At 36.5% G+C, this 22,102-nt stretch overlaps 1 protein-coding gene across 1 annotated transcript in view; it reads right to left on the reverse strand.

Moving 5' to 3' along the window:
* The window catches only part of Pten (phosphatase and tensin homolog), a gene marked incomplete at its 5' end in the record, with an annotated part of 71,166 nt that overhangs the window by 13,623 nt on the left and 35,441 nt on the right, over nt 1–22,102 (reverse strand). Inside the window, 3 exons of the mRNA XM_048336494.1 lie at nt 841–982; nt 15,147–15,385; nt 17,840–17,883. Of these exons, the coding sequence (XP_048192451.1) occupies nt 841–982; nt 15,147–15,385; nt 17,840–17,883 (425 nt within the window). The remainder of the gene's footprint in view (nt 1–840; nt 983–15,146; nt 15,386–17,839; nt 17,884–22,102) is intronic.

A 22,102-nucleotide genomic window follows, 5' to 3' on the forward strand; every position in this document is an offset into this window, starting at 1 on the left:
TACTTAGTACTTAATCTAAAAAGTTTCAGGTTTCAAATTCTATTTTTTATTTGATGAACAAACAAAGAGAGAGGCAGATGATACGGCTGGATTGCATAGTACATTAATGACAGAGCTAGGACTCAAATCAAGATGTAAATTCAGGTTTTCTCTAAGACTCCACACATTGACTCAAACAATTTGCTCTTTATACTTGAATCTGCTGCATGACTTAACATTTTTTCCTTTCATTTCCATTGTCCTGTCCCGTAACTGTCAATAACTAGTCTTCTTAAAATGAAGAGATTAGTTCCTGGCCCAAGACCAGTACACTGATGACCCTCTCTCTGCCACTCTCATGTTGAACTTGTTTGTTTTTTTAATTTTTTTTTGCCAGTCCTAGGGCTTGGACTCAGGGCCTGAGCACTGTCCCTGGCTCCTTTTTGCTCAAGGCTAACACTCTACCACTTGAGCTACAGTGCCACTTCTGGCCTTTCCTATATATGTGGTGCTGAGGAACAGAACCTAGGGCTTCATGTATAGGAGGCAAGCTCTCTTGCCACTAGGCCATATTCCCAGCCCTCATGCTGGACTTGTAATGGCAAGATCTTTAGTCAGAATTTAAGCTATATTTCATGTCTGTAGCACAGAATATTTTTGTAATATAATTTGACTTCAAGATCATTAATACCCATCATTCTTAGCTTCCCAATGAGTTAAACAATAAAGCTAATCAACTGATTCCAAGATTTCAGAAATATACTCTTCTGTATGAATTTAACATGTGGTAAATTTCTTTGTAGATATGTTAAGAAATAGGTATCAACAACACATAGACAGATGAGAATTTAGAGCACTTACTGCAAGTTCCACCACTGAACATTGGAATAGTTTCAAACATCATCTTGTGAAACAACAGTGCCACTGGTCTATAATCCAGATGATTCTTTAACAGGTAGCTATAATAATACACATAGCGCCTCTGACTGGGAATTGTTACTCCCTGGAGGACAGAAGAAAAGAGAAGAAGCCAAATTCAAAAGAAAAGTTTCATTATAGTCATTTCACTAAATTGCTATGGTAAATGGGTTGTACCCATTGACCAATATACATGATTAAATTTTTGACTTTAAATGATTAGTATTTAAATCCAATTCAATAATAGAAAAAAATCAGAGCAACATCAGTATAAAGGTATAAGTATCAAAATAACTTTTCTTCCTTAAAATGTAATTATCATTAACACCTCACTTATTTGAAGATCACAATGTTCTGACCCATGAACCCAATAAACAAAGGCCACTGCATGTCCAAAATAACTATCAAAGGCCTCTGTCCTACAGCTATGCTCTTTGCAAGAACTATGGACACATAATTCCTAACAAATATGGTTACCTACTTTCCATGCAAAAGCATTATCACAACTAGATAGAAGTATGCTGCTTTTAAAAGGCAGAAATATCAGTGGCAAAAAGTGGTACTGACCTTAGATACCAACAAAACTAGGAATATACAGCTGCCATAATATATAAATGTAACAAACTGCTAACAGATGTACTTTAAAATGTTCCTATGACACATACATGTCTCTATTGGAGAAACAAGGTAAGTATAAAGTAGCTTAGAAAATGTTAAGTATTGTAAATGCTTTAAAGATATCATTCATCCTAGACAAACTGAGTCAAATCTTTAAGACTATAACCCTCATAGAAATGTTAAAAAAAAAGAAAAAACCTTAAAACCTTTCCAAGATTCTGATGTGATTAACTTGATCATTTATTCTAGGGTTTCCATTTATTCAGCAATACTTTTCTCCTACAGTCAATGCACATCATAATTAGGTCATAGTTTGTAGGATAGTGCTTGCCTCTTATGTACCTTATATCCCTCTTAATACTTAATATAATGTGAATCTGTCATTTAATAAAGCTGTTTGTATCAAAAAAAAAAAAAAGAGATCATTCACGTAGTTGTAAAAGGGGAACCTAAGTTATCTTTAAAAAAAAAAAAAGTCTCTGCAACAATGCATTTGATTCTGAATAAATGAGGTATCAGTGATTATATATGGGATTTTTTTGTATCACAATATGACAAGAAAAATTCAACTCAGAAATAGAAAGCAATGATAAACAGTAAGTCTAAGTGTTAAAAGTGACACACAGAAAATGGTACTTTAAAATATACTATTGGCATCTAAACTTTCTCAATGTGTTAAAAACCAACAATAACAATTCTGGACACAAAATGTGTAAAGCACATTAGCATGAATTCTAAAACAGGCATGCTAAATAATGAGTATGGGAGTCTCTACTGTAATATTCTTAGTATTTTTAAAGGTTAGTATTTAATTATATTTACTTATATATGTATATATATATAAACATATACCTATGTGTTACACATAATACCAAAAACTGGTATAAACCATCTGAAATCATGACAAATGACTTAAGAGTTTGGCAAAAGGGTAAAGAACCTAAGTTTTGTAGTCAGAAGATCTGGGTTTGAATGCTGATGTGAAAAACAGAAACCCTAGTTTATTTCTTCATGAAAATGAGGACATAATATAGTCCTTTCCCCTTAACAGAAGTATCAGGAAGAGCAAATATTAAATGCAGTTAATCAAAAGCATTCAAAAATTACAAATAATAGAAAACACTAACAGCTTAGTAATTTTACCTAAATATACAGTATAACTTTAGAATATCAAATTTTATTTCTATTGTTTTTCTTAAAGAAGCATAGGAAAACAATACCACTCTGAGGAACTGTTACAAACAGTCATAGTAAAAAGTATCTTTAAAGTTGAAAAATGTGTAAATGTAACAAAAATGGCTTGATGCACTTCATTATTTAATTCAACATCAAACAATTTATCGTTCACAATTATCTATATAAAACAGCATTGTGATATAGGTGTGACAAACAGATGTAAGATAGATAGAAAAGGTACTTTGTTGGACCATGTAAACTTTTTAAGTAAGTTTTCTTTTCTTTTTTCTTATTATCTTTAAGTAGTTGTACAAAGGAGGTGCCATTTAACAAAGCAGTTTATGAATACAATGCATTTTGATCAGGGTCACCCTCCAACAACATTCTCACCCCTCTTTGACCCACCCTTCCCTTACTTTTCTTAATTTTATGGTATATACAATGAAGTCTCCACTGCCTTCTCTCCTGCTTCCCCTAGTTCCTTGGCTACACCCTCCCCTCACAAGAACTAATTTGCTGGTGTTTATTTTGTTGGTCTTTGACTTAGTCTTTCTTTAAAAAAAAAAAAAGTATTCTATTTGAGTTCTTCATAGAATCTATTATACTTCAGTTAATTCATTTATAGCCATTTGCATACCACTAAGTAAACTTCTGAAGTAAATAAATCATCTCGCCAAAAAAAATTTAAATAAAAAATTTAAAGACTATGCAAAGCAAGGAACAGTAGCGCATGCCCATAATCCCATTAGAATTCTGAGTTCAAAGCCATCCTGGGCTACATAATGAGGTTCTATGTTTCTAAGTAAAATAATCAATTAAGTGAAAGAAATAAAATTCTATTAGACTAGGTTTTTGAGTTATTTGATAGGTAATAGGTAAGTTTAGTGTGCAATAGATACTTTTATTCTTGGTAGCCATTCCTGGTATAAATTCATACACAATAAAGAAAAGCTTTAAAACCTTACATTTCTCAAGAAGCAAGTGATTGGAAGTATATATATTATATAGGTGTTCATACACTCAGTTAATCTTCACCAAAAGAGCTAAGCAAACAAAGGAAAAATATTTGGCTCTGCTAGTTGTCTTTGAGCCTATAATTTGCATCAGTACCAGGTGAACCAAAATTACAAACTTGAGCGCTTCCACCCAACCACTATACTATCCTGACGTCATCATGCTAGAGGAAGAAAACACAGTTGAGAGACAGGAGCAGTATAATACAGGAGTGGTAGGAAACAGAGAGCCAGGCACTAGTGGCTCTCATCTGTAATCCTACCTACTCAGGAGGCTGAGATGGAGGTTCGACACCAGCCCAGGCAAGGAAGTATGTGAGATTTTATCTCCAATAAACTACTCGAAAAAAGCCAGAAGTGGCGCTATGGTTAAGTGGAATAGTGCTAGCCTTCAGCAAAGGAGGCTCAGGGATAATGCCCAAGCCCAGAGTTCAAGCTCCAGGACCAAAAAGGGAGAAAAAAAAATGGAGATAACCAAAACTATGAATGACAAGGGTGTAGGCAGTAGAAGTCAGAGATCGTCTCAGTCAGCATTCTAACTACCTGATACACACACACACACACACACACACACACACACGGAAAAAAACAAGAGATTATACTAATTTAAAATACTTCTTTGACTTTGACTTCTACAGATCTATTCAGTTAACAAAATCCAGGTGATAACTTTTATGGAAGAACTGAAGAGTCAGTCTGGTTTTCTATAGCCTTTCTTTTCAAATGTTGCACGTAATTGTGCAGCAGGTAATACAACTCATTGATTTACTCTCTATTCGACCTCCTCCTCCTCCTTCGACTGTTTTGTTTGTTGTTGTTATTGTTTTGCGTCAGTCATGGGGCTTGAATTGGGGCCTGAGCGCTGTCCTTAGCGCTTTTGCTAAAGGGTTAAACACCTGAGGTACAGCACCACTTCCAGACTTTTGGTGGGTAACTAGAGATAAATCTCACAGACTTTCCTGCCCCAGCTGTCTTTGAACAGTTATCCTCAGATCTCAGCCTCTTGAATTACAAGTATTACAGGTGTGAGCCACCAGTGCTCAGCTTGAACTGTTTTTAATGTCAACTCTAAAATTGTTTTTATGGTTTTTCAAATTTAAGGCTTTTTTTTTGTTTGCACCTCTCCATTCTATATCCCTTGACTAGAAACATACTGATTTACTGCCATTTCAATATAATCAGAATTTGTACTTATTATTTCAAATGGTTTGCTGTTTTCTAATCCACAAATTTATATTTTAATCTTCGCTTACTATGAATCTTAATCTCTAATATGAATTTGTATTTTTATTGAGTCAATTATTTAAGAATGTAGCTTTAAATTTCTATATGGATTCGCATTAACTTTCAACTGTAGTTCTACTTTAATCAAGGAATGCTTTCAAATAGAAATATATATACAATTGACCTAATTGATAATTATATACTAATTATAAACATATAATTGGTGCAATAACTCACTAATCTTCATAATTTTGTAGATGACAGAAAAAACATTTATAGGTCATTTTATTCACTACATACTTTATGCCTCCATGAAGTATACTAAAGATTTCTATCATTTCTACCCCATTTTTTTCTTCATTGTTTTTGTTTCATACATTTCGACGTTGCTTTAGCACATACATTCCTAACTGTTAAGAGTTCACACAGAATGTACCTGTATTGACACCTCTACCTTTTTGAGACAGGATCTTTATATATATATATGTACATACATACATATATATGTATATATACGTGTGTGTGTGTGTGTGTGTGTGTGTGTAGCCCAGGATGGCTTTAAATGACAAACCTCTTGCCTCTTCAGAGTATTGGGATTATAGGTACGCACGAACACCCTCAGTCATCATTAATTCTATTTTAAGGGTAAGAAAACTTTCTTGCTGCACATTGCTTAAAACCAAGAACACAAAATCGAGAGACAAAGGATAAAAAGACAAATGACTACAAAAGCAATACTTGCAAAACTACTTGGTGTAAACCAACTGAACAACTCATGGGGGGAGAGGGAAGGGGGAGGGGGGGAATGAGGGAAGAGGAAACAAACAGTATAAGAAATGTACCCAATGCCTAAAGTATGAAACTTGTAACTTCCCTGTACATCACTTTGACAATAAATAAGAAAAAAAAAAAAAAACCAAGAACACAGATTCCCCAAGTGAATAAATGTGAATCTGAGGCTAAAACTTTTACTCAAGTGTCCTGGAATTTCAGTAGTAAGAGGCATACTATATGATTTATGTGAACTCTTTCTTTTTCCCCTCTACAATTAATTTCCAAAGCTAAGTATTTTTGTCCTTCATATCTATGAAACTAATTTTAAGTACTAAACAATCCACAGAATCCTTGAAAATGAATCTTAAGCTTCTCTATTCTCCTCTGCTTTGGGGGTAATGGACAATATTCTTCAGCTTTCACATACATGATCCAATCAGTGATTTCTATTCCCTGGCTAGAATGTTTCTTCACATCTAGGCACATTTTCCAATCCAGAAAAAAATCAGAACACAAACTATGAAATTTTTTTCTCAAATTGCCATTTTCCTATAGAATCAGATGCAAATCTGAGGCTACTGGGAATCACACCTTGACATTGCTTATAGAAATTCTATCTGAAAATAAAGTATATATAGGAGAAAAGAAAAGGTAAGGAAGAGAGAGTCAGAGGAAGAAGGGGACAGGGTCTCTTGTTGAGCACTTAAGTTCAGACCAAAACTTACAAGTTATGTAGTCAATAAAATTCTCCTTTTGTTTAAGTTTTCTTTGAGTTGTATTTGTCCGATTTGGAAATGAAAAATACACATGCATTACAAAACAACTATTTTCTTTTTTTTAAGCTTATTTCTAATTTAGGGATCAAAAAATTGAGAGAAAAAAATGGACAGCAGAACCAGGTAGAAAGTAGTGATCTGGAGATCAGGATATAGTTTTCAGTTATTACACACAGGTACTAAGACTTATGACTGATCTTTGCAGATCTGCTCCTAGTTTGTATTAGAATAGTCTCAACAATTTGATGAACCTATGGATTGGAAATTGGGCTTATTCGTCAAAGGAACACAGATTATCTCAAATTAATGAATGAGCTGGGAAAAAAGAAGAATGTATTACATTAGAAGACTTTTTAAGACAGTAATTATAGCTTGTTTTTGTTTTAAATATAGAAGAAACATGAAAATGTCTTAAAAGGAAATTTAGTTGGCAAACTAAAAATAAAAATAACCTGATTATGAAATTAAATCCCAAGGATTCATTCTTAAGACAAATTTTTTAATAAATTCCTTTCTTGACATCATTTAAAAGTAGCACATTATTTTTAGAAGGTTTAATTCTTCTCTAGATGCTCAATAAACTCATGGACAGAGCTCGTATAGGAACTTCATCTCTAGGTGATTTGAATATAAAAAAAATGGAAACTACCCAAATTTTCTTCCTGAAAATTCCCAGCAAGTAAATATTAACACTTACTTTACATTCCACTACTATGGGATGTAGGAGGAGAAAGAAATTGGTAACAGCTTTCATACAACAGAAATTAACCTCTTTAAACTATGAAGTTTATGAATACTTCCAAAATATATACTCCAATCTTGTGATTCTTTCTTTGTAGTTTATAGTAAGTGGATGAATTATCTATTATATTATTGAAACATAAGTGAAGATACAGAAAGCATGGGCATACAAGAGTTAGAAATGACCCTAGAAGTTGCCTTGAAGCATGTTTTCTTTGGGGAAGGAGAAGGCAGAAAACCTTCATGGCTTGCATCTGAATAATTCCTCACATTTTAAATTTTTAAAATTATTTTATTATTTTTTGCTTATGTGGTACCAAGGAATCGAACCCAGGGCCTCATGCATGCTAGGCAAGCACTCTACCACTAAGCCCCATTCCCAGCCAAACTTCCCACATTTTCTAAAGGAAAATATTAAATGAACAAATTACTCCTTGGGAAAGGTAATAATATAGTTGTTTCCTTATAAATTATTGAATAAAAAGTAGAAGTCTTGGGCTGGGAATATGACTTAGCAGTAGAGTGCTTGCCTTGCATGCATGAAGCCCTGGGTTCGATTCCTCAGCACTACATAAACCGAAAAGGCCGGAAGTAGAGCAGTGGCTCAAGAGGTAGAGTGCTAGCCTTGCAAAACAGAAGCCAGGAACAGTGCTCAGGCCCTGAGTCCAAGCCTCAGGATTGGCCAAAAAAAATTTTAAAAATAAAAAAGTGTAGGAGTCTTCTTTATCTCAAACTGTTATCTCACTCTCAGGACATTTTTCTTTATACGATGGATAAATTGTTAGATCCATTAAGTATTCAAAACCTAACTACTAAGAACAGCACCTCATTTTATGGACAGTTTGCACTTCCATCCTACTGGCTAATTTATACCATGTATGCAGAGGTTACATAAAGACCAAGAGTCAGATTATTTTGAATATTCTCTGAAAAGTCTACAAATTATTTACCAAAGCCATCTCTTTTCTCTTCAAAACAAGAAAAACAGACTCTGCTACTATATAAATGTCTCCAGAATGTCACAATTCAGTTTTCTATTATTTCTCTACAATTAAAATCAAGGATACAAACAAAATATTAAAGAGTCTAAATTAATGCTAAACAAACTGCAAAATGGATAAATGCAACCCTCTCCTATAATAATGGTTTATAAAATTACAAGAAAGCACAAGCGTAGATTTACCCTAACAGGAAATATTGGTAAGACAGAGATAAACATACACACATGTTTTAAGAATGAAACTACTGTGGGTGGGTGCCAGTGGTATTGAGCCTGTAATACTAACTACTCCAGAAGGCTAAGATCTGGAAGATTACAGTTAGGAACCATCACATCTAGAAAAGTCTGAGACTCCTCAAATTAACTAGCAAAAAGTAGGGCTCAAGTGGTAAAAAGCACGGGCAAGTGGACAAGCCAAGAGAGCAAGACTTTTAAAAAGAATTTAACAGTTGTATCAAAACAGCTTTTATCATGCTCACCTAAATTTTCTTCCCATAAAAATCAGTTACTCAAAACAGGTTAGTTGGGCACCAGTGACTCACATTGTAATCTTACTCAGGGGGCTGAGATATGAGGATTGCAATTTGAAGCAGCCTGAGCAGGAAAGTCCATGAGACTCTTCTCTCCAATTCACTACCACCACCAAAAGAAAAAAAAAAAAAATTCCCTAAGTAGAACTGTGACTCCAGTGGTAGAGTGCTAGCCTTGAGCAGAAAAACCTCAGGGAGAGGGCTCAGGTCCTGAATTCAAGCCCCCAAGACTGGCACGCGCGCACACACGCACACGCACACACACACACACACACACACACTACTTTATTAGCACTCTCATAGGTAAGTTAAATGATTTTTTTAATCTTTTTTATTGTAATTGTGATATACAGAGGGGTTGCAGTTATCTAAGTCAGGTAATGAGTAGGTTTCTTTTTGAGCAGTGTCACTTCCTTCCCTCATTTTCTCCCCATTTTTCCCTCCCAGACCCCTCCCCCAGTTAATTGGGGTTTGTTTTGTTGTTGTTTGCCAGTCCCAGGACTTGAACTCCGTGTCTGGGTGCTGATCCTGAGCCTCTTTGTGCTTAAGGCTAGTGCTTCTACCACTTAATCCACAACACCACTTCTGGCTTTTTCTGAGTAGTTTATTGGAGATAAGAGTCTTAAGAACTTTCTTGCCCTGGCTGGCTTCAAACTGCTATCCTCACATCTCAGACTCCTGAGTAGGTGGGAATACAGGCATGAGCTACCAGCACCCAGTTTAAGTGGTTTTGAAAGGCTTTTTTGTTTTGTTTTTGTTTCTGTTGTGCTCTGTTGTACTGTGTTAGTACTATGGCTTGAACTCAAGCTCTCAGATTTCTTGCTCACAGCTGGAGTACTGATAGTCCTTTGGCAGTTTCAGGATAATTAAACTGCAAAAACTTTTAAAGACAAGTACAGAATTATATTTACAAGACCAAGAATTTCAATCTATCCTCATTCTCCTCAGATCAAGGGTTGCTGAATACTCTATTACTTGTGAAGTATATAAACTGAGGAGCCTTTAAAAACACATTACTTCATAGCATTATTTACAATACAGGAGAGCCTGTAAAGAGACTAATTATCCTGAGTAGTCTGAAAATCCTTTTGCAGTTCCAGAATTTGGTGAACTTGATAAAGAACAAAGAAATTTAACAATGTAGAACTCAAATTTAATTCTGAATGCTATTATCAATTCTAGATAATCCTGATTACAACATCATCAGTAAAGTAAGAGATATCTGTAGTATATAGGGATTTTTAAGACTTATATCAACTATATTTAGTAAAAGCCAGATAGTGCTACTCAACCAATAAAAAAATGCGACCATTTGGTAAAATACAGTTTAGTCAAAAGCATATGCTCTTATGTGCCTTTTTGTTTCCTTTCCTCTTCCCGCCTTCTTAAAATAAACACGGGGATAAAGAGCAAATTAGAATACTCCTAATACTCCTTTATGTCCTGTGAATAGTTCACCTAAAACATGATCTAGGTATATTAATTAAGCACAAGTCAAGTACAATAGAGCTCAGTGATTTGACTGAAAGATGCTAAAAATTATTTACCTCAGCTAAATTACTTAAGTCTTGGTATTGTGTAACAACTAAACACAACAAATTTTACAAAGTACTTCCTTAACAGTGTGTACAGATCTCCAGTTTTCTGTTGGTTAATTGGAGATAAGAGTCTCCTGGACTTTTTCCCGCCCAGGCTGGTTTGCTTCAAACCACAATCCTCGGTCTTAACCTCCTGAATAGCTAAGATTACAGATGTGAGCAACCAGCACTCAGCTCACGAATACTTCTCTAGGTATCTTTTCATTCTGCCTGACTTCAAAACATCCCAAAAAGATTTCTCATTTCAACAGACATCTCCTCACATATAAAAGGAAAACAACTGAAAATGTTACCAGATTATGATGAATATAGTATCTTCTCACTAACAAATTAAAATACATTCTCATCTTTTGACAATACAGACTATTCTTGCATCTAACTTGAAATGGAAATGAAGAAAACAAAATATGAAAGAGTTTAAGAAATCTTGGACTTTACTTTTATTTTAAACATGATGAGACAGAACATCCCAGGTGGTTCTTACATGGCAAGTTTGTACCATCAGAAGCACATAGCAAACTGTTTTTAAAAGCACCTGTATTGGACAGGGTATGTATGTATAGTATATATGGTAGATGATATGCCTACAGGAGAGAAGAGAGCTTATGTGAGAATACAGCCCAGAAAAGTCTGAATCATTATAAAACTTTCCTGCTCCAACTCAAAATCTTCTTTTAAAAGTACCCTACCAAGGGGTGCTTGCCTAGCATGCATGAAGACCTGGATTCAATTCCTCAGCACCACATACACAGAAAAAGCTGAAAGTGGCGCTACGGCTCAAGAAGTAGTCCTAGCCTTGAGGAAAGAGAAGCCAGGGACAGTGCTCAGGGCCTGATTCCCAAGTCCCAGAACTGGCAAAAAAAGAAAAGCAAAGGAAATGTAGTCCCTATACCCAAGGCAGAAAAAAAACAAAAACAAAAAACAAATGTGTCATTTGCAGAAAACTATAGAATGAAAGATCATCATGTTAAGTGAAATAAGCTAAACTGAGAAGTCAAAGATTACTTGTATTTTCTTTAGCTACTCCTTAAATTTGAAAGGTAGTAATGTTGAAAAAGTTCTGTTTGGCTGTTTGTATCAATGGGAAGTGCGAAGCTGAAAGGAGAGCATATGGTGTGGAAAATGTGGCAAAAGTATTATATACATATATTTGAGAATACACACACACAAAGCTCTACCGATTTTGTTCCCATGAGGAAGTGGAAGTTCAAGGTTAGGGAGCAATGGAAGGGATGGAGCTGGTTGAAGCATACTACATGCCTATATGGAAACTGCAATGCCTGTAGGAACTACAATGAACTTCTAGAAGAAAAAGAACTGTATGAAATTATGAAACTCACTTGTAATAATAAATATTTGACTCAATTTTCTCTTTAAAAAATTTACCCTGACAAGGTACTGATTAATATCAAACAAAGAAAAACATCACACATATGAACATGGTAAAGGCAAGTATCTCAGAAATGGTCAAACAAGGGGTATATATGTAGCTCAGTTGTAGAGTACCTACCTACCACAAACCAGGCCCTCACCTCAAACCCTACTACCAGTGAGGTGAGAGTGGGGATTCATAACTTGCAGCCAAATTAAGACCTTTACAGTACCTCTATCAAATAACTTTATTCCGAAAGAAATTGTCATTTTTCTAAAACTATGAAGCATATAATAAAAATGCTAGATGTATCACCACTTTCCTGCAGCTTATGACTTCTTAGTGTAACCAGTTGCTAGTTTTTATCAAATAGATACATGGTGACACAATCAATGAATAACTCTTATTTTGGAATCCTTAGAAATGTTACCACTGCTAAAAGGAGAGAAAAGGAATGGTAATGGGAAAGAGGAGGAAGAGGAAGGAAGGAAAAGTAACTAAAAGAATTCCTTTTCAGAAAACCTTGATTTCCCTGCACTGGTGAAGGCAGCTATGCACTGGGGTGGCAAGATTCAATGAATCCTGAGAGAAATCACAACTCCTGTGAAAGTGTTCTGCTGTTTAATGAGTGCCAAGCTTCAAGCTGTAGCCTGAGCAAGATCTGTCACAAAAAAAATCAGCTGTGAAAATTGCTAAATTCATGGCAGGTAAGCTTTTCAACCAAGAGTTCCTCAAGAGGTTTTGTCAAGAAATGGGTACAACTAAGTTATTTGCTATATATAAAGCCATTGACATGGAGAAGATAAAATCTACCTCCAGATAATGCTGGCTGATGGGTAAAATACAAACTCTTTCACTACAACATTAAAACTGAAATGTGGAGTCAAAATTATTTGATTCCTAACAGAGCATTAATAAAAGAGATCTTGGGGCTGGGGACATGGCCTAGTGGCAAGAGAGCTTGCCTCGTATACATGAGGCCCTGGGTTCGATTCCCCAGCACCACATATACAGAAAATGGCCAGAAGTGGCGCTGTGGCTCAAGTGGCAGAGTGCTAGCCTTGAGCAAAAAGGAAGCCAGGGACAGTGCTCAGGCCCTGAGTCCAAGGCCCAGGACTAGCCAAAAAATAATAATAATAATAAAAGAGATCTTGTCAGAAATGATCTCATTAAACTTGAAGAAATGATGCAACATGAATTTTTCTCAAGAACATTAGAGCTCATTTCTTCACAGAAGCCTACTTTCATTGGTCAGATGAATCTATATGTTCCATTTAGTCTTTCATTTATGAGATAGTATTCAGCGCTTATTTTCTCCAAAACTGACTGGATATCAAAGATAATATAAAAGTTACATTGTCATAAACAATGGCCCCATTTCAACTTATTTTAAATGGTACACATTTCATTAAAATTTACTGGTGCACAGAAGCTTGATTTTGGTTAATCTGTACTACTTAGATTGAAAAACTCACTGGTGCCCACCAATTTTTGCATGGGGGAAAAAGGGACATAATTCTTATAAGGCTTTTCTTTACATTCTGTTTTTTGTTTGTTTGCTTTGTGCTGGTCTTAGGGCTTAAACTCAGGGCTTGGAAGCTGTCCCTGAGCTTCTTTTGCTCAATGCCTATAATACTCTTCCACTTGAGCCATAGCTCCACTCCAGCTTCTTTTGCCAGAGTTTCATGAACTTTTCTTCCTGGGCTGGCTTCAAATCATGATCCTCAGATCACAGCCTCCTGAGTAGCTAGGATTACAGGTGTAAGCCACTAGCTCCTGGCACATTCTATGTTTCAGTGCAATTATATGCCATAATTAAAAAAATTTATATATACTTCGCACACAGTTGGTGGAATATTTACAGCTTTCAATGGATATTTTAAGTTTATAACATGAAGAGCTTGAGTCTCTAGCTTAAATCTAGTTAAGTATGCTGACTCATCATATAACTTTATTTTTATCAGAAACTTTTTACCTGATTTCTAAGATTTATATGCTGTGAAAACCAGTAAGTAGTACTTTTAAAACCTTATGCATAATTCACGCAATCACAGAAAAGGTTACAAAATAAGAGATAAGGGTGAATATTGGTAGTACATGTCTATAATTCAGCTACTTGGAAGGGAGAGATTGGTAGGACTGCAGTTTGAGATCAGCCAGCCCATGATATGCCCTATCCAAAAAATAACTAAAGCAAAAAGGGCTTTATGTGTGGCTGAACTGGCAGAGGATCTGCTTAGCAAGCAAATGCCCTCGATTCAAACCCTAGTACCACTTAAGAGTAAGAAAAGGTAGAGGAACCAGGCAGGAGCCAATGCAAATGTATAACTTAAAATGATATGGTCATCTGTTTCTGATCTAAAATTAAACTAAGAAGAAAGTGGCTTAACCTAGACGAAATTGCCTGATTACTAAAACTAGCATCCATTTTCTTACAAACTTGTGGCATTTCTCTCCAAATAACTCCCTACATGAGTTTGTACACCAATTTGGAATGGTTTGGGTTTTGTCTTCAGAGAAGGTAAAAGCACACAAATCCTATGTATTCAATGTTAACAGGTTTTGTCATACTTAAATTTAAACAAATGGAACCTTTGAAAATCATTATGAAAGTCCTCTCAATAGTTTGTTCTTAGTTTTTTTATGTAATACACAAACTAAATTAGTCACTGATTTTCAAGTCTTTATTTTTGAGTCATCAATGAACCCTTGATTAATCTAATTATAATTTTGTTTGTAAATATCAAAGAATAATTTTTATTTACTATAAAAGCAAAGGATCACACATTATCATGTTATGGCATTCAAATTATCCAGACATTTTATTCTCAAAGACATTTTATTCTCAAACAGCAGAAATATCAAGCTTACTTTTATTATGTTGCTTTTCCTAATGAGGCTTTGTAAGAATTTTGTGATACCAAATCCACAATACAGTTAATGAATGGGTAAGAGTTTTTAGCAAGATAAGAAAATAGCATCAAGAGAAAAATGAATGAAACCAGCCATTTGCTCATAGAGGTTATAAAGCAACTGATCTTTTAAAAATGTTTTCCAAGGGCTAAGAGTAGGGAAAAGATTTTCTCGAAGGATCCAAATTTTCAGTTAAACAAGATGAATAAGACCCAGAGATCTACTGCAGAACATGGTGATGGCAACTAATAATCATGTACACTTATCTCAAGTGCTCTCACCACAGTGAGGAAAAAAGAATGACTATGTGAGGCCGGTAATGCACATGTTAGGTTGCTTGATTGTGGTAGTCACTTCACAGTGTATATATTTACCAAAACATTACTGCATATATTATAAACATACATAAATTTTACTTGTCAATTATACCTCAATAAACCGAGAGAGAGAAAAATCTGTTTTCAGGTAATTTGAGTCCAGGAAGAGAAAAAGAAAAATATCAACTATAGCTTACCTTTTTATCTCTGGTCCTTACTTCCCCATAGAAATCTAGGGCCTCTTGTGCCTTTAAAAATTTGCCCCGATGCAATAAATATGCACAAATCATTACACCAGTCCGTCCCTTTCCAGCTTTACAGTGAATTGCCGCAACATGATTGTCATCTTCACTTAGCCATTGGTCAAGATCTTCACAAAAGGGTTTGATGAGTTCTAGCTGTGGTGGGTTATGGTCTTCAAAAGGATACTGTGCAACTGTGGTAAAAAGATAACCTCAGAGTAAGGGAAAAAAACTCTTCAACTTTTCATTGAAAGTATGTTAACTTTAGAAATGGTAAAAAATTAACTTAACTGTTTAGAAAATGTACAATAATGCAAAATCTGTGAGTATATAAAAACTGAACTATGTAACTTGAGGTTAGAGATGGGAGGGAAAAATGGGAGAGAAACAAAGAAAGGGGTGACACTGACCGGGAAGTACTTATTACCTGACTTATGAAATTATAATCTCTTTGTGCAACTATTTCATAATAATTTTTAACTTCCATAGGAAGATTATTTATTTATTGGTAATTTGTGTGCATGTGCCAATACTGGGGCTTGAAAGCAGAGTTTGGATGCTGTCCCAGAGCTTTTTCACTCAAGACTAGTACTCTATCACTTGAGCCACAGCTATACTTCTGGGTTTTTGGTAGTTATCTGGAGATAAGAGTCTCATAGACTTTCCTGCCCAAGCTGACTTCAAACTGTGATCCTCAGATCTTAGCCTCCTGAGTCTATGATTATAAGCGTGAGTACCCAGTGCCAGCCTAGATAGAATTTATTGATCATTAACTTTTTTTTTTTTTTGTACTTCTGGGGTTTGATTTCAGGGTCTGGCCCTTGCTCAGCAGGCACCTAACAAGCACTGAGTCATGTCTTCAGCCCTTAATTGCATTGTTATTTTTTATATATAGTCTTGCTTTCTGCCATCTTTCCTGTTTTGATTCCTACTACGGTATCACAAGGGCTTACCATCATTCCCTGATTCATCCTACTTAGATGGGATCTTGTGAACTTTTCTGCCCAGACTGGCCGAAACCCAAATTCTCTCAATATCAGCCTTTCAAGTAGTAGCAAGGCTGCAGGAACATGCCATCACACTTTGATTATGGACTGGGAAGGGTTCTCATGTGTATACCTGCATTGATCTTAAACAGTGATCCTCCTGAGCCCAGCTTCTGAAGTAGCTAGGCATGAACAACTGGTACTCAGCTTGTTCATTAAGCTTCTAATTTTGTAACAGAATAGAAAAGATACTACTACTAATTCCTAGATGTATCCAATAGCCGAGGAGTACCTCTGGTCATGCAAGAAGCAGCTATGCAAGGTAGTACAGATCACAGCACATCATATAGCTGAATCCAAAATGAAGTATCACAGGGGCCTCTTGCCAAAGACCTAAACGCATTTTTGGTGCCTGTATTGGGGCTCGAACTCAGGACTTGATCATTACCCTTTAGTTTTTTTCCATCAAGGCTAGTGCTCTACCACTTGAGTCAGAGCTCCAAGTTTGGCTCTTTGATGGTTAACTGTGGACCAGAGTCTCACAGACTTTCTTATCTGAGCTGATCTCATCCTCCTTAGTAGCTAAGAATACAGGCAAGAGCTACCAGCACACAGATCCTAAAAGTGTTTTCTAATAAAAAGAGCAATATTAATTATTACTGCATCATCATAAAACATATTTCAAAGAAAACATCCCACTATCTATATAGTCATTCTGTGTTCCTTGTTTCACTGACAAAAATATTTAGGAAAATCTGTTTAAAATCTATTTAAAGGTAGATAAACCTCAACTGTCTCAACTGTGGCATATTTTGCCTAGTAAGCAATAGCCTAACTCCATCAAAAAAATAAATAAAAAGGAACAGAAAATAAAAATTCTAGTGAAATGTACTGAGTACGATCAGTTATTAGTGCTTCAGAATTCTCAGACCATCTGTCTGAAAGTTCATTTCTGATTTTTAGGAGAGAGCAAAGGCAAACCTATCAATCAGTTGCTAATGATACCCATTTTTCTTTTTAACTATCATGGCAGCCAAATCCAAATGCAAGTTAAAATTTTTATAGGCTGAGGCAGAATTTACCTATATATGGAGCAGAATCCATCTGAAGCAGGCTATATAAATGGACCCATCTATTGGACTCCTAATCTATTTTTTTTATCCTTTTCAGTCTTTTAAGTTATTTCTCAGTATAGAAAACAGTTAAATAACTTCTTCCTTTATTATGTTTACATTAATTCGTGACCCATTTTCCAAATTCTCATTTTTCCTGACAATGCCACATGTTAATGAGCTACTAAACCTAAAGCATAACTTAAAAATTATGGAAGTAGGGGCTGGGGATATGGCCTAGTGGCAAGAATGCTTGCCTTGTATACATGAGGCCCTGGGTTCGATTCCCCAGCACCACATATACAGAAAACGGCCAGAAGTGGCACTGTGGCTCAAGTGGCAGAGTGCTAGCCTTGAGCAAAAGGAAGCCAGGGACAGTGCTCAGGCCCTGAGTCCAAGCCCCAGGACTGGCCAAAAAAAAAAAAATTATGGAAGTATCATTAAGGTATTTATCTCACTCAATAAGCCATATAATTCATTCCTACTATTCAATAAAAGACAGTCTACTAATTTTAAGCTCTATAGTATATTACAGTATACTTATACATACCTCTGCAGTTGAATTTGGCGGTGTCATAATGTCTTTCAGCACATCTAGAAAAAAAAAGTTTAAATGTGGTATAGTTAGCTTTGGTCTTTGGAGAACATATTAAAGTTAACCAACATCTAGAACCTTTATAGCCCAGCATTGTACTAGATTTTTTTTTTTTTTTTTTTTTTTGGCCAGTCCTGGGCCTTGGACTCAGGGCCTGAGCACTGTCCTTGGCTTCTTCCCGCTCAAGGCTAGCACTCTGCCACTTGAGCCACAGCGCCGCTTCTGGCCGTTTTCTGTATATGTGGTGCTGGGGAATTGAACCTAGGGCCTCGTGTATCCGAGGCAGGCACTCTTGCCACTAGGCTATATCCCCAGCCCTAGATTTTTTTTTATAATCACTATTTTATTTAATCCCAAGAATTTTGTAAAGTAGGAATTATTATTATCCTCACTTTCTAATTAAGGAAACCAAGGTTATATATATGACATCAGTCTGTATATTTTTCTTATAAAACTGTGGCACCACTAATATACAACTACAAACACATCTGTATTACTGTCTCCAAATTTTCTCTATGGAAATTTTCCATGCTTTTAGGATGTAACATAAGGTGTGTGTGTGTGTGTCTGTGTGTATCTGTGTGTGTGTGAACACATCTGTATTACTGTCTCCAAATATTCTCTATGGAAATTTTCCATGCTTTTAGGATGTAACATAAGGTAGGTGTGTATGTGTGTGTGTGTGTGTTTAGGATGTAACATAAGGTGTGTGTGTGTGTGTCTGTGTGTGTGTGAACACATCTGTATTACTGTCTCCAAATATTCTCTATGGAAATTTTCCATGCTTTTAGGATGTAACATAAGGGGGGGAGGGGTGTGTGTGTGTGTGTGTGTGTCCTGGGGCTTAAATTCAGGGCCTAAATGTGCTGTCCCTTGTGCTCAAAGCTAGTGTGCTAGTGTGCTCAACAGCTCTACTTCTGGCTTAGCAATTATTAGTAATTATTTTTTATTTTTTTTAACTGAAGATTGAACCCAAGGCCTTACACATACTAGGCAAAAACTCAAAACACCTGATCTATATTCCCAGTTCACATACTAAATGTTTTAAAATTAGGCCTTCTCATGCTGGGAGTGTGGCCTAGTGGTAGAGTGCTTGCCTAGCATGCATGAAGCCCTGGGTTCGATTCCTCAGCACCACATACACAGAAAAGGCTAGAAGTGGCACTGTGGCTCAAGTAGTAGAGTGCTAGCCTTGAGCAAAAAAGAAGCCAGGGACAGTGCTCAGGCCCTGAGTTCAAGGCCCAGGACTGGCAAAAAAAATAAATAAAGTTAGGCCTTTCTCCTCTTTAGATAAGCCAAAAGCCATCTTTTTCAATAATATCTCAGATGTTCCATTTTAACTAAAAACTGAACACAAGAATACATAAAACCAATAATGAATAAAATTTTGACAGCATTACTGAAGCACATAATTACTTAATAGTAGTGATATTTTGTTATTATGCTCATTTACTCATAAACCCACATTTAGAAACACTAATAGGTTTTAAAAAGATCCTATCTGTCATTATGGTCAGTACGATCTTTGTAACACTAACTACCGGCTTAATTAGCTATTTTAAAACTATTGATAATTAGGCCAAGTGTAGTGGTGCACACCTGCAATCTCAACTACCTGAGGGGCAGAGATCAGCAGGATCATGGCTTCAGGTGAGCCCTACAAAAAGTTGACAAGATGACATCTCAACCAAAAGGCATTACATAGTAGTATGTGCGTAGAATTCCAGCTATGGGGAGACATAGGTAAAAAGATTGTAGTCTGAGTCTAGTCTTGGGCAAAAATATTAAGACCCTACCTTAAAAAACTCAAGCAAAGGCTGGGGATATAGCCTAGTGGCAAGAGTGCCTGCCTCAGATACATGAGGCCCTAGGTTCGATTCCCCAGCACCACATATACAGAAAAAGGCCAGAAGCGGCGCTGTGGCTCAAGTGGCAGAGTGCTAGCCTTGAGCGGGAAGAAGCCAGGGACAGTGCTCAGGCCCTGAGTCCAAGGCCCAGGACTGGCCAAAAAAAAAAAAGAATAACCACAGGGCTGGGGATATAGCCTAGTGGCAAGAGTGCCTGCCTCGGATACACGAGGCCCTAGGTTCGATTCCCCAGCACCACATATACAGAAAACGGCCAGAAGCGGCGCTGTGGCTCAAGTGGCAGAGTGCTAGCCTTGAGCGGGAAGAAGCCAGGGACAGTGCTCAGGCCCTGAGTTCGAGGCCCAGGACTGGCCAAAAAAATAAAAATAAAAATAAAAACTCAAGCAAAAAAGCTGGGAGTGTGGCTCAAATGGCAGAGTCGCAGACTCAGCAAGTGTACTGGGGGCACTGTTAAGGCCCTGAGTTCAAATCCTACAAATTGGGGGAGGGGAAGTAGGAGAAAGAAGGAAAAAATATTGAAAACAAGGATTTTAGCCAGGTGCCAGTGGCACACACCTGTAATCCTAACATGGTAACTACTCATAAGGCAGAGATCAAAGGATCATATTTTGAAGTCAGCTAGGAAGGAAAGTCAGTGACACACTTAACTCCCTCCTACCCCCTACCCCCCTCCCAAAAAGCCAGAAGTTGAGCTGTGGTAGAGTATAAGCCTTGAACAAAAATAAATAAAACTCAGGGACAGTGCCCTCACCCTGAACCAAATGAGAGACAGGACAGAAACAGGGGTAGAAAGGGCATTTTAAAATAAGCTAAGGTCTACAAAATTCCTTAATCTGCAAATTCTAATATCCAAAAAATATCTACATATTTTCTCTTACGTTCTTGGTAGTATCAATTTTAGCAGAACCTGGTCTAAAACTACAAAAATGTATGTCCTCGATATTACACATACACACACACACACACACACACACACACACACACACACACACACACAAACAAAATATTTAATTCCATTCTAGGTACTGTTCAAAATCCCACTGGCTATTTATGTAATACAAATATATGCTTCCATATTATCCTTTTGAAAACTGAAAAATTATGCAGATTAAACATTACTGGCTTGAAAAGCTTGAAAAAAGTGACTGTGGGCCTGTACTATACATTCAGAAACCTTCGAAATATCTGTACAGTTCTACTTTAGAGTTTCAAAGACCAACTCCAATAAAGAGTGAATACATTTAATAACCTGCAATCCACTGTTTTCCTACCTAATCAGACCAAAAATAAACCAAATTTCACATTACAACTCAAAATAAAACAATCTAGCCAGGCACTGGTGGCTTATAACTGTAATCCTAGCTACTCAGAAGGCTGATATGTGAAGATCACAGTTTTAAAACAGCCCAATTTGAAAAGTCCATGAGTCTCTTATTTCCAGTTAATCACAAAAAAAGCTGGAAGTGAAGCTGGGGCTCAAGAGGTAGAACACTAGCCTTAAGCACAAAAGCTCTGGGACAGTAACCAGTCCCTGAGCTCAAGCCCCAGGACAGGAAGGTGTGCGTGGGGGGGTGGGGGGGATGAGGACATAAAGCTAAATGTCTACGTGATGTTCATACGTTACAAAGGTTTCTAAGTTTTCTGTTTTCCCCTCAGTATCATGTGGTAATATCAGCCTAGTTCCATACATGAGAAAGCCAAGATGTGTAAGAGTACTGAAATGCTTGCCTCAAATCACAGTATACAACAGAGAAGAACTCAAGCTCAGAATCACTGATTATAAAAATCCAATTTTTTCTGTTACTATTCTTCAATTTACAATAAAAACAGTTTGAAATGTACAAGTAGTTAAAAAAATAAATTTTTGCTCAAATTTTAGTCAAAGCCAGCATTCCTATGAGACAATATTTTTCACTAAAGACAAAACCAACAGTGATTATTAAAAGCTTATGCAGAGCTGGTTGCCAGTGGTTCACACTAGCTACTCAGAAGGCTAAGTAAGATCTGAGGACTACGGTTCAAACCAACTCGGGCTGGAAATTCTGTGAGACTGTTATCTCCAAATACCAAAAGGACAAAAGTGGAGCTGTGGCTCAAGTGGAAGAGAGCTAGCCTTGAGCACAAAACACTCAGGAACATCGCCCAGACACAGAGTTCAAGCCCCATAATCAGCACACACAAAAAAATACGCTGGTCTTCATACACAAACATAAAAGACCCACCACTTACTTGGTTAGGTGGTGATAAAAGTACTAGGGGAAAGGTTGGCAGGGTAAAAATGAAGACTTTTTCTTGTTCAAATCTTCTTTGATAAGTGCCCTACACACATGGGTGTGCATACAACACACAC

Source organism: Perognathus longimembris, chromosome 2, assembly GCF_023159225.1.
Source record: "Perognathus longimembris pacificus isolate PPM17 chromosome 2, ASM2315922v1, whole genome shotgun sequence".
NCBI classification, from domain to species: domain Eukaryota; kingdom Metazoa; phylum Chordata; class Mammalia; order Rodentia; family Heteromyidae; genus Perognathus; species Perognathus longimembris.